The sequence below is a fragment of the Hyaena hyaena genome, unplaced genomic scaffold (genome assembly GCF_003009895.1).
Source record: "Hyaena hyaena isolate Hyena2069 unplaced genomic scaffold, ASM300989v1 scaffold_312, whole genome shotgun sequence".
Classification (NCBI taxonomy): Eukaryota; Metazoa; Chordata; class Mammalia; order Carnivora; family Hyaenidae; genus Hyaena; species Hyaena hyaena.
This window is the reverse complement of record NW_024080943.1, coordinates 1,446,970-1,460,245: the sequence shown is the minus strand read 5'-3', so window position 1 is coordinate 1,460,245 and position 13,276 is coordinate 1,446,970. Positions and strand designations below refer to the sequence as shown.

The 13,276-nt window shown below is 58.0% G+C and overlaps 2 protein-coding genes across 3 annotated transcripts in view; one reads left to right on the top strand and one right to left on the bottom strand.

The window, feature by feature from the left end:
- Positions 1–3,899, top strand: part of RIMS4 (regulating synaptic membrane exocytosis 4) — a 60,184-nt gene extending 56,285 nt beyond the window's left edge. For both annotated transcript variants that reach the window (XM_039248495.1, XM_039248496.1), the window contains one exon: positions 2,469–3,899. In XM_039248495.1, the coding sequence (XP_039104426.1) occupies positions 2,469–2,687 (219 nt within the window). In that variant the 3' untranslated portion in view covers positions 2,688–3,899. The remainder of the gene's footprint in view (positions 1–2,468) is intronic.
- A 3,928-nt stretch (positions 3,900–7,827) lies between these two features.
- Positions 7,828–12,875, bottom strand: KCNK15 (potassium two pore domain channel subfamily K member 15). The gene is made up of 2 exons (XM_039248516.1): positions 12,563–12,875; positions 7,828–8,688 (listed from the first exon to the last, which is right to left on the bottom strand). Exons 1-2 carry the CDS (start codon positions 12,843–12,845, stop codon positions 7,979–7,981), a joined length of 993 nt encoding a protein of 330 aa, XP_039104447.1. The 5' UTR covers positions 12,846–12,875; the 3' UTR covers positions 7,828–7,978.
- Positions 12,876–13,276: the final 401 nt, after the last annotated feature.

Sequence of the window (13,276 nt, the reverse complement as noted above, 5' to 3'; positions counted from 1 at the left end):
CGCCGTGGCCCTCCGGGTTGTTATTAGTCATTATCACAACAGCCTCGAGGCCAGGGGCTTGGTCTGGAGCACAAAGATAATAGCCTGGGAGCCCTGGGGACCCAAAGAGGTGGTTGGTTCCCCGGCCATTAGGAGGGTCCTAATGGTGACCCAGACATCAAGCTGGAAATCGCTGCCCATCGTGGGCGCTGGCAGGGCGCAGGTTGGATGCCTGCAGGCACCATATGCCCACTGCCTCAGAGTTACTATTCGGGCACTTCTGGCCTGTACCTCCGGTTCTTGCTTCTAACCAGGGAAGGCAAAGCAAATGAGGGCAGGGCCCAAGTGTTACCGATTGCCGTGACAGTTGGACTTTTGCCAGGCTGGGAAGCTCAGGGCCTGTCTAGGACAGAATTTCTCAACCTGAGGGTTAAGACCCCATCAGTGAGCTGTGAAATCACTTTATCGAGTCTCAACAAGTTTGTTTAGTGGGATGGGATAGGAAAGAAAACATTTATCATTCTTTGTTAGGTGGGCCTTATTTGACTCGCTTCAGTTGGGAGTCCAATGTATGCACTGGGTGATGATGTACATGTCTTATGTATAAACCAGTCAAAACAATTTGGGAAAACTCTTTTAGTCTAGAGGCATCAAATACAGTTTAAAACATCTGTGGGCCAGATCTGGTCCTGTAGACAAAGGTAGTGCATTCTGGCCTGAGCATCTTAGGAGAAGGTCCAGAGAATCTCTGTGTCTAGGATGTGGAGGGGATGGGGAAACAAACCCGCATGGGGTCCTTGCTATTGAGCTGACTGACGTCAGAGCAGGACAGACCCACTGGCACCGTGAGTGAGCTCCAGACGCAGGCTGTGTGAATTTGCTAGATTGGAGGGTTTAACCGACAAATTTATTTCTCACAGTTCTGGAGGCTAGAAGTTCAAGATCAAGGTATTGCAGGTTCCGTTTCTTCCGAGTCCTCTCTCCTTGGCTTGCAAAAGCCACCCTCTCACCGTGTCCTCACATGGTGTTTTTGCTGTGTGCATACACGTCCCTGCTCTTTTCTCTGTGGGTCCTAATCTCCTTCTTCTTAGAACACCCGTCGGATGGGATTAGGGTCACCCCACTGGCCTCATTTGAATCTAAGACCTTATTTCCCAACACGGTCACATTCTGGGGGCTGGGGCTTCTATATAAATTCTGGGAGAGTACAGTTCAGCCCATAGCCCCAGGTTAAAACAAATCCATCCGTGCACCAGAGCTGGGCTTCTGATCAGCCGCCCAAAGAACACTGAAGACTGGTCAGGTGAGCCGCCTCAGGCAAACGATTTAACTTCTCTGAGGCGCAGCTTAAACAGCTGTGCAATCAGAACATTTGGTAGGGTTGTTGGGAGGATTGAATCTAAGGCCAGCGTGGCCTTCGAGCAGCGCGACACCATTCACAGTAGCAGCGGCTCACGGTTTTCATCTTTCCCTGAGTGCTTGAGGGGCAGCTGATGGTTGATAGTGAGCTTGGCCATCCATCCCTTTGATCTTTGCCTGTGAGGCAAACTGGGGTTAATTTCAGTTAGAAACAACAAGTCTGAGACCCTGTGAGGTTGGATGACTTGCCCAACCCACACCCAGCCAGGACTGGGATTTGAACCTATGTCCTACCCCAGAGGCTGTGCATTAAAGTCAACAGTCTCCACTGAATGACTGAGCCAGCGCGCCTCTGTAGAGGGGGCAGAGTTAGACCCTGAGCTACAGAAGAGCAAGTGAGGGTCCTGCGGGCACAGAAACCACCGAACTGGCTGCTCCAGGGGGGAGTGTGGACCAGGAAACGGGGAAGGCACTACGGAAGAGTCTGTTGGAGAAAGGAAGGAAGCTAGCACGTATACTGTACATCCATTAGCCACTCTCAAAACTTTGTTTCATATGGGGGGTTTCCGAGAATCTGGAAGCAGAGGGCCTGTTGGGGCTTGGGGGGGTGGTACCAGGCAGGAGACTCAATGTTGGGTCAGCCCTCAAGGCTCAGCTTCGAAGGTAGAGGGTGTGGAGGGCAGAATGGAGAGGGTTAGATGGGAGGCAGGAAGCCAGTTGTCCAGGCAAGCAATAATGACGGCACGAGAGCCAGGAAGATATGGTCACGCTGGAGCAATTAAAAAAAAATTTTTTTTTTTTATGTTTATTTATTCTTGAAAGAGAGACAGAGCGCAGGTGGGGAAGGGGCAGAGAGGGAGACACAGAATTGGAAGCAGGCTCCAGGCTCTGAGCTGTCAGCACAGAGCCCGACACGGGGCTCAAACCCATGAACCACGAGATCATGACCTGAGCTGAAGTCGGTCGCTTAACCGACTGAGCTGCCCAGGCGCCCCAGGTTTGAGCAATTTTAAGGCAGCAGCATCTACAGGACTCAGAGGTGAAGTGGGCATGAGGGTGACCTGGGTTGTGGCTCTGGGCCTGTGAGTGGCGCCGGCAGGATTTGAACCTCAGTGTCTCTTGCCCCGCAGGTGATCGTGTGGGGGAACTATGGGCGCATGGAGCGGAAGCAGTTCATGGGTGTGGCCCGAGTGCTACTGGAGGAGCTGGACTTGACCACCCTGGCCGTGGGCTGGTACAAGCTCTTCCCCACCTCCTCCATGGTGGACCCAGCCGCGGGCCCTCTGCTGCGGCAGGCGTCCCAGCTGTCCCTCGAGAGCACCGTGGGGCCCTGTGGCGAGCGATCTTAGGGCCGGGGTGGGGAGGGGCTCCCCGAGAAGGCCTGGAAACGCCCAGCCCCAACCTGGGACCCCAGGCCCAGGGGCACATTGAACAGAGGAGGATGGGGTTCTCCCCCACGGTGGGGAAGCAGAACGGGGAGACCTGACCCCCAGGGCCCCTCCTCACCCCCTCTTTGCCTCCTACCCCCTATGACCTCCCCTCTCCCAACGGGATTGGCTGCACTTTTGACTTGGCCGGTTCTTGACCTGGTGGATGTGGCTGCAATCCGGAGAAAGGAAAGACTGAGGCGGCAGAGCACACCATCCTCCTGTCCCAGACCCTGTCCGACTGCTCCCCCTTTTTGCCTCCTCGGAAGCTCGCTGCCCGGAGCCAAGTCCAGAACCCAGCGGCCATCTCCATGGTGCCAATTACCAGCAAGTGTCTTTCCTGCGGCACCGGGTTCAGGCAGCTACTCCTGCCCCAGAGTCGATGGGGCAGCTTTGCAAGGATCCGGAGCCAGCTCCGGGGGGTCCAGAGCCTCCCGCTTGAAGAGGAGCTCAGCCTCCCTCCGCCTGCCCGTGGAAGGAGCTTTGCCGCAGCCTGTCCGAGTCCATCTGTCTGTCCCTTCCTGCTTGCCCCTCTTCCGGTGGCTCTAAGAATTGGGGTCCAGCAGGGGCCAAAGGAAAGGAGGCGGTGCCCTGGGCCTGGCACTGATTCCCAGGGTGCCTCGCTCCGTGGGATTGCAACAAGCTAGTTTGGAAACGGTGGACTGGAAAGAACTGGGTCATCTGTGTTTTGGTGAAGGAGCTGCAGGACCCTGATTTTCGAGAACCCCAAGTCCAGGGAGCTCACCGTCTCTGAATTTGGGGGCGCTGGATTGGAGAGGGAGTCTAAGGAAAGTGGGAGCTGGGACCAGCGGTGCCAAGGCGAGGGTTTCCCACGTAGGAGGATCCCTCCTCGTTGGGTGAGTTCAAAGGTCTTCTTGTCTACCCCTCTGCCTCCAGGCTAGGGGTCTGGGGAGGCAACGGAGCTTCCCTATTTTAGTCTTTTTAAACACACCACCCTGTACTAAGGGCGGAACCCACTGCCCCTGCCTCAACTACCTTGGCTCATGAGTGTAAGAATCCGGAGATTCCTTCTCACGCAAGCCTGGGTAGCTGCCTCCCTGGCCCGGCCCTCCCTGAGGCCCACGGAAGCCCTTTTGCATGCTGGGAGGACACAGGCTGGTCCCTCTTTAGAGAAGCACATTTCTGCCACCTCCCCTGGGAGGCACCCAGCAGCCCACCACCCCCCTCATTACCCAGTCCCTGCTGTGTAGGGCGTAGTCCAGGTTAGCTGGGTAGAGTTAGTGTTCCAAGGCCTGGGGCCTCTTCTTAGCTTGCATATAGTCTTTACCGAGTTCCAGGTGGGCAGAGTGGAGACACCAGAACGTTCCAGGAGGCGGCTGTCTCCTCACTGGTCTGGGTCTGAGCCCGGAGCCTGGTTCATGGGAGGCCGGCCCTTCTTCCTCTTCTTGCCTCGCCCCCCCCTCCCCGCGCACCCCTGTACTCAGATGTCCCGATGTAGTATCCTTGGTTTTATTTGTGAAGCACTCCTGAGGGTTGTGGGCCTTGGCGGAGACGCCTGGGCTCCACTGGAGGAGGTCATGTTGCGCCAAGGATGCCCAGCTGTGTTCCCTCTTGTCCTTGGCCTCGCTCCGGGCTATTGACCAGCCGATTTCTTCCACCCAGGACCCCTCTCCTCCTTTCCCCTTCCCTCCCCTCCCCGCTGCCTGTTTAAGCCCTGGGGAGCCTTTAATGTTCCAGATGAGATATCGCCTCCATGGAGCTTCCCATGCTGCACTGGGAAGGGGAGGTGGCGCTGCCCCTTTCTTTTATCGACGAGCCCTTCCGAGCTTCCTGGGGTTGTGCTGGGTGGAATCCCAAGGCCGGGGCAGGAGGCAGCAGGGCTCCGATGGCCTCAGATGTGAGGCCCAGAATCAGCCCCTCCCCTGTTTGTTTTTTTTTAACCAGTGTGATTTCTCTGCTGTTCGTTTATTACTCACCACTTGGAATATTTTGAGCCAGGCGAGCGCCTTCTCTGTCCAGCCGTCCCTACTCTGGTTGTTCAGGGGTAGCTTTTCAAAGACGGGGCAGAGCCAGGCTGTCCCCGACAGACGGGGAGAGGGCTCGGCGCCCCCCAGCCCGAGCCTACCCTCTGGTGTCTGCACAGCCTTTATAAAGGGAGAGAGCGCGCTCCAAAGCAATAACAACATCCTGGGGGTGGTCACCGAGGGCCCCCCTCAGTGACTTTCTTGTTCGTTCTGTGAAATCTCAGTTCACCTCCTGGTGGGGTGGGGTGGGGGCTGGAGCCCTGTTTCTTTGTATCATTGTTGTGAGCACGTGCCCCACTTCCAAGGGGGCTCTGACCATTTGGTGCGGAACCACTGTCTGTCCTCACCAAGAGATGGGGGGGGTGGGGAGGGGGTGACTATTCTCAGTATTGGCTTCGGGGAACCTTCAAGGCCAGCCTGTCCCCACTGCTGTCTGATCCCGGCCAGCTCCAGCGCCCGTCTGGAGAGGAGCGGAGAGGTGGAAGTGTGGGACTTGGGAGTGGGGAGCTGGGGTCTGTAGGGCGGCCAATTCTTTTTTCAATCTCTGGGCCAAAGGTCGCATGCAGGGGTGCTGTGGGAGGGAGTCTTCTCCACTTCCCTTCTCCAGAATCCACATTTCATACAGCTGGGAACAGACCTCTGGGACCATTCGTGAAGTCCATTTTACTGACGAGGCCTGAGGCCTGGCGAGGGGAACGCTTGCCTGTGGGGTCACCTCTGAGTTCAGTGGCACTTCATCCTGGGCCTCCTCCCACCCGAGGTTGAGCTGGAGCCGGAGCAGGACCCGGTGGGGCCACCATTTCCCACGACACTTCTTCCTCCCTTCTCTCCGTAGAGCCTCCCAGTGGCCCAGAAAAGATGGGCAGAGCAAACTGTAGCCCATCTGAGAGGGGAGGAAACTAAGGCCCCGAATCAGGAAGTGACATGCCCAAGACCCCTCAGCAGATGCGCATGGGGCTGCATTGTGCTTCCCTCCTTCATGGGACAGGAAGCCACTGCCCAGATGTGTCTGCCATGACAAGTATCTGTGGCCTTTAAGCCCTGGGCCACCTGGCGCTGCTTGGCTCCATCTCGGCTGACCCGGGTTTGGGGGGAGAGTTGCCATAGAGACCTAGCTGCCCTGGGATCTGGCCCAGCAGACTGAGGGGGCACAGGATTTGGTCCAGGCCTCGGTGTCTGGGTAGGGGTGCCTGCTGAGGGCGGGTCAGAACCCCCGTAGGACCAACTTGAGGGAGGTAAGAAGTCCTGGTTCCTGCCCGGGGGCTGTGTGGGAGTGAGACGGCTGTGACACACCTCATCTTAAGGAAAGCCTCCCCAAACCTTCGGATGTAACAATATCTGACCTTCCTATAGTGCTTTTCAAACTTTTGCTTTCCAAGTGCTTTTACGTCGAATATACCCTCACAAGAGCCCCTGGACGGTAGAGGGGGCCCATATTATCAGCCCCACTTTACCGAGGAGGTAGCTGAGGCCCTGGGAGGGAAAGCACCAGCTAAGGTCCCACTGTGGGTTCCCGGCTGAGCCCGGACTGGAACTCAGTTCTCTCCCAGTTCAGAGCTCCAGGCGGAGGTGAAGCAGACAGCTGAGAGGGTGGTTACATACTTCACGGGCTGATTCACCATCCGGTTCCTTAAACCAGGAGCTCCTGGGCGCACTTGGGAGTTCAGAGGCGGTGCTGAGCCCCCCCTCCCTTTGGAGCACAGCTGTTGCGTCAGGCAAGGCCACCTGCATTTATTTATTGAGCAGCAGCACTGTGCCCGGCCCAGGGGACCGAGCCCTCTCCCGTTCCCCCTTAACGATTCCCCTGGCTCTGTGGGAGGGCCCCTTGTCTGTATAGCAGCGCCTCAGAGTGGACACAAGGCTGCCATGTCCGTGAGCGCATCGGACTCCAGCCCTGCGGGGGAGGCTGACTGTGCCCATGTACTCCTAGCTTCTGTGAGGGCAAAGCGGAGACTTGATCCCGGGGTCTCAGGCATCACATCTTGAGCCCTTTCATTCTATGCCTGCTTCCTAAGGGGGTGGCAGGGAGGCCGGACCCCGGGTCCTCAGGCTGGGGGCCTCTCCATCCACCCACTTTTCTCTCACTCCCTCTCTGGGAGCAGGAGCCACTCGGGACTTTGGGGAGGGAGGGTTTCCGGGGCCCCTGGGTTGGAGTGGGTCACGTTGCATTGTGTTCATGACCATGTAGCTCATGTTGAAAATTAAAGTTTTTGGCTTTTCTAACCTGGCTCGCTCTGCTCTGTGCCGAGAGTTCTATCTCGGAAGCGAGGGCAGTTGGTGTTGGAAGGAGCCTAGTGCCACAGGATGCCAGCGCACCCCACCATGGGCACCGCAGGGGGCAGGGCACGTCCCAGGAACTCTTCCAGAGATGCAGGGGAAGGGGCATGGGGCGGGTGGGGGCAGGATTCCAGGTGAACTCAGTCATTACACATGTGGAAACTGAGGCCCAGGTAGGGGAGGACATTCCCCAAGGTCACACTGAGGACAGCTGGCACGACCCAGATCTCACGTCTGTCTTCCCACCGCATTTGACTGCATCCAGGTGCTCCAGTGATGTGGGTGTCGGCAAGGCCCCCCTCGACCTCGGATGGCGCTGGCCAAGGACAAAGAACATCAGATGGGGGGGGCGGTAGGGAGGGTGTGCTTCATTCACACGTGGGCCAGTTCCACTCTACACACTGAGCAAGAGGAGGAGTGATCATTTAAATAGTGCAGATTTGTCCACTCCACACGGGGACAGGAGCTGTTTCCCTTCAGTCCATCTGATCCCGTGCCTCTCCTGGTGCGAGCAGCCGGCCCCACTGCTAGGATTCCAGGGTTGAAAGTCCCGCATTTTCTCTTACAACACGGAAAACCTGCCTCCACTCTCAGCAGAGAAACAGCCACCTGTTTCCACTCGGGAGGGCTAGCTGGTGACACGGGCCTGTGGAGAGCCTCTCCTGGGTGGCTGATGTGGCCACGCCTTCCGAAAACCGTGCGGACCACGGGGATTTGCACCTACAGGGACGTGTTTGTGCTTAAGGTGCGGCTTTAATGGATTTTTGGAGAGGAGGGCCGGGGGGGGGGGGGGGGCGCTGGCCACAGAAGGGAAAGACACACTGCTCGTGGCAGAAGCCGGCCCCGAGGCCACGGTCCCTCACCCCTCTCCAAGCTCTGGGGAGCACGCCCTGACAGGTGAACCTGGCCCCCCCCCAGTTCCATCCACCCTCCGGAGCCGGGACAGGACTGTCAGATGGACTTCCGCCGGGCCAGGGGCCTGCCCGCCCCGCCGCCGCCCACAGCCCCAGGGCTCGAGGGGGGCGAGAAGGCCAGGTTGTCGCGGGCCCCCAGCCGCAGCCGGTGCACGCGGGACGAGACGGAGGCGGAGCCCCCGGCGCGGGCGGGGCGGCGGGGCGGGGAGCGGCCGCGGCTCGCGCGCGCCCCCAGGCGGAGCGGGCTGGCGCGGCGGGTGGCGCGCTCGGACGCGTCGGTGCTGGCGGCCAGAAAGCGCAGGACCACGAGGTTGAGGAAGGCGCCGATGACCGTGAGCCCCAGGAGGATGTAGAGGAAGCTGAAGGCCACGTAGGGCGGCTTTCTCTGCAGCGCCTCGTCGCTCTGCAGCGCCACGAAGTCACCGAAGCCGATGGTGGTGAGGGTGATGAAGCAGTAGTAGTAGGCGTGGAAGAAGGTCCAGCCCTCGAAGTGCGCGAAGGCGGCGGCCCCGAGGGCCAGGGTGGCGGCGCACACCAGCAGCCCGGCCACCACCATGTTCTCGGTGGACACGCGCGGCCGCCGCAGGCCCAGGCAGCGCTTGGCCGCCAGCAGGAGGCGCCGCACCAGCGCGTTCAGACGCTCGCCCAGGCTCTGGAAGGTGACCAGCGTCAGGGGGATGCCCAGGAGCGCATAGAACATGCAGAAGACCTTGCCCGAGTCCGTGCCTGGCGCGGCGTGGCCGTACCCTGGAGGGAGAGCGGGGGGAGGGGGGGGAGGTGGTGAGCGCCGGCCGCAGCCGCCCTGCCCGGGGCTCCCCTCCCCAGCCCCGCAGCCGGCGCAGCGTCTTGAAATGCTGCTCCTAACTAGGTCATTCCCCGCCTCTGAAACCGTGCGTGGCTGTCCCTAATCGCCCCAAATTGTAAACAGCCCCACGTCCCTCCTCGGCCGGGGAACGCGTAAACAACCTGCGGCACATCCATACAAGACAATTCTGTTCAGGAACAGAAAGGGATGAACTAGGGTTACCTGCGGCAACAAAAGGGTGGGTCTCAGCCGCAATTCGCAATACGGTGGAGTGAAAAAACCCAAGCTCAAGACGATACACTCCATGGTTCCATTTAAATGACATTCTGCAAACATTCTGGCAAAACAATGGGGACAGAGAGCAGATCTGTGGTCGCCAGTCGTCGTGGCTGGAGGAGGGGGTAAGCGGAAAGGGGCACGACGAATTGGGGAATGATGGGAGCATACTACTACGACTTGGTGGTGGCTGCAGTTCCGTGACAGGGCTTCATCCGTCAGAACTCGCAGGCGGCTGCTACGCGGAGATATGGTGTGTTTCACCACGTGCCAAGTATGCCTTGATTTAAAAATCAAGTAAAATCTCCCATGGTGTCCTAGTACCCACAGGGTAAAGCACCTGCCAGTTCTCAGTTGGCGTGGGAGCTCCTTGGTGATCCGGCCTCCCACCCCCACCCCACCTGTCCAGCACCACCCCATGTTGTTCCCCAAGCAGCATCTCCCACCTCCACACACCTTCTCAGGGTCTTCCCTCCCCTGGATCGCCCTTTCCCCGCTGCCCTAGTCCACGACTTCCCACATCCTGGTCCAAGCCAGCCCTCACTAAGCACGTCTTCACTAGGTGCCCTCCACCACTGTTGGGGGCCTACACATGAGTAGGCCTCCAGGAGTCCTGGACCCCCGTGGCGTCACCAGGGAATGAGCATTCCTGGAGAGAGGAGCGAAAGCTTTCATGGTACTCTCGAAGGGGCCCTTAACCCAGGAAAAGTCCAAAGAAGATGCCCCCTCTAGCAAATGGGCACCATCTGCCAAAATGCAGATACACAAACGCTTGGCCCGTGCACTGCCACAGTTAGGAAGGCCGTCCTCCAAACTACACATGTGTGCAAAGTGAGGTGTGCATGGGGGAGGGGCATCACTGAAGCATTGTCACTCGTGGTGAAAACTGGACAACCTAAGTGTCCTTCAGGAGGTGCCTGGTGAAATAAATCATGGTGCCAGCCAAACGACAGAACCTTATGAGGCAATGGTTCCAACCAGGGCTCATTTTGTCCCTGAGGGGGACATTTGGCAATGTCTGGAGACATTTTGGGTGTCACAACTGGGAAGTGGTGGCTGTATGCTCCTGGCGTCTCGTGGGTAGAGGCCACCCCCCAACCCCCCAACAGAGTTATCCAGTCCAACATGTCAGCCGCGCCAGGGTCGAGAAATGCTGCTATACAGCCATGAAAAAGTGACAAAGCTTTTTAGGGATTGATTTTTTTTTTTAAATCGCCAAAAAATATTAACTGAAAAAAGAAAGCGCAAGACAAAACAGTGCGTATAACCTAATGTCTACGTGTGTGTGTGTGTGTATGTGTGTGTTTTAAAGGAATACACAGGCAGAGAATATATGTGGAAGGCTGCACGAAAACCTAGTAACTGTATTTGACCCAGGGAAAGGAATTTATGGGTTGAGGGACAGGGTGAGAGGGAGACTTCCTTTTCATTCTCTCCCTTTTGTGTGTGTTGTGTGCACATATCATTTATTCAGAATACCGAAACGATGCATGTTTTTAAAGATCTATGGCTCCACGTCCACATTTCTACTTCATGGCCTGATCCGTTGCCCCCTATCTGTTACTGGGAGAGCTCCACCCACGAGACTGTGAGCTCCTTGAGGCTGGAGACCATGCCAATCACTTCTGCCTGTCTCTAGTCACCAGTGCCCTGCACAGAGCCTGACACAGACGAGGGGCCCAATGAAAGTTTAATACCAATAATGCTCATCATCAATAATCAAATCAAACTGAAGGGGGTGCTGAGTACGAGACAGGGGTACCTCCTTAGCAATAAAATGCCAGGCAGTGCTGTTTCCAGCTCTTTGGGGCTAGGTCAGGCTTTGACAGAGTGAAATGAACAATGATTATAACTAAACATGCTAATCTACAGAGATTTTTTTTCCCCTCCTAATTACTGTATGTGATCTTATTATCATACCCTTTCTGCAGATAAGGAAACTAGGCTAAGAGCAAGGAAGGTGCCCAAACGTCAGAGGGCCTGAGCCACTAACCACTCTCCTCCATTGCTTCTCAGTGCCTCTCTTCCATCCGTGCAGAGCTCTAGCTCCCGGCGCTGGGCTCTCTGCAAGGCTGGCTTTTGCAGCCCGCATCACATAGCACGAGCTGGCGCCCCCAGGTGGCCAGAAAAGGCAAAGCTCGGGCTACTTCCAAACTGGGTCCTTTCCCCAGGCTCCCAGGTGCCAGCAAGAACAGCCCGCAGAAAAGACCAAACCCAGCTGTGAGCATTCCAGATAACGTGGGGGAGGAAGGGGAGAGAGGTGCATGGGGGTCCCACACCACTGGGCACGGCAATACGGAGTGGCTTGGGCTGAGCCCGGGTAGTGAAGCAGGGGTGCCCATATTGACAGGAGGGGCCATAAAGGGCTGAATGGGAGCTGGGCCCACAGCTGGCAAACAATGAATTGTTATATTGTTATTATTACCAATTAATAGTGCCTACTTAGCCTCAGGCACCCTGCCAAGCATTTTACACACTTGACCTCATTTAAACCTGGCAACCACCCAGTGAGGTAGCAAGCCCTGCATCTGCAGTTGAGAAAACCAGGGCTCAGAGAGGTACATTCAATTGCCAGAGAAGACAGACAGGAGGCAACAGAGATGAGACCAGAACTCTCGGCTATGCAATTGCAGAACTCGGGCTTTTAACCCACGGCTCACATTCACTTGCAAGAGATTTAGGAAAAAACTTTCTCCAAAGCTCAGACTTCCACTTCCCTACGAGGGTGCCTGGACATCCACAGCTGGGACCCGGGGAGCAGCCAACAGCCAGCCTGGAGTCCTGCAGAGCCTGCTTCTCTCCTGCTTCCCCAGGCTTCTGCTCAGCAGGTACCAGCCAGACGGTAGCCATGGCAACGGCTGGCGGTCCAGATGCTGCAGAGAAACTGCTTTGGATCCCCCGAGGGTGAGGTCCAAAGCTTGTAATCAGTCATTCCTTCAACAAATATTTATTGAGTGTCTACTATGCGCTCGGCTGGGTACACTGCGGTGACTAAGACGGACTAGATCCCATTCTCAGGGAGTTAACAGAATAATAATTATAATAATACAAAAATCAATCTCCCTCCCTCCCGCCCCCCTTAGTGCTTTGTATGTGTCAGGCCCTGCGCTAAAACTTTCTGCATACATTATCTCCTTGACAATAATTATCTCGGTACAGCCCTGTCATAGGGCCTATTAGGAGCCCTATTTTACAAAGGAGAAAACTGAGGCTCAGAGAGGTTAAGCAACTTGCCTGAGGTCACACAGCTAGTGTGATGCAGCCAGGCAAGGAAGCATCCATCTCCAGCCACTGGCGCTTCGCCCCGCTCCACCTGTCTCGCGGCCCCTGGAGGTTTCCCCGAGCACTCCCACTCCCGCGTGCCACCTCTGGGCGAACTTGAGCTCCTGACTCCTCCCAGCCCCGCCCGCGTGGGACGCCGTCCCCTTCTAGCGGAGGGCGGCTGAAACGACTGGTCCACAGCCACCCGGCCCCGGGCAGGGGCAGAGGAGGGGCTCGAGCCCGGGGGTGGGGAGCGCGAGGCGCCGCGGGGCCGCTCACCGATGGTGGTGATGACGGTGATGGCGAAGTAGAAGGAGCCGGCGAACTTCCACTGGCGGCCGGCGCGGTGCGGCTCGGCCTGCAGCGCCAGGCGCTCCAGCTCGCGGTAGTCCTCGGCCGAGAAGCCGTACTTCCTCCGGAACTCGCCGCGCTTCTGGGCCAGCAGCCGCTGGCGGCCGCGCTCCGCCTCGGACTCGAGCGCGTCGAAGACCGCGGCGCCCACCATCAGGTAGGACAGGATGCACAGAATGAGCGCGGCCGCGCGCACGCTCTGCTTCCTCATGGCGGCGCCGCGGGCCCCGCGCCCCGGGCGCGTCCATGCGCCCCGACGGCCGCCCCGCGCTGCGCCCTCCGCCCCGCGCGGCGGGAGCGGGCTGCGGGCGGCCGGGCGTTGGGGGGGGGGGAGGGGGGCAGGAGGCGGGGCCTCGGTGGGGGGGCCGAGGCGGGCCGAGAGGACTCCTCCCGCCGCCCCGCCCCCTCCCAACACCTGCCTTTGTTTACCCGCCGGCGCAGGTGTCTGCCCACAGTGACAGCTGGAGCAAAGCGACCAGAGCCCGGGTGTGCACGTGTCCCGTGCACCGCTGTGGTCCCGTGACCTTGGACCAGTCATTCATTCGTTCGTTCAGCCAGTCAGTCGTCCAGCAAATCTTTACTGAGCACCTACTGGTGCAGACAAGCTTCCTGGAGTAAACAGAGCTGATACCCTAGGAAAGA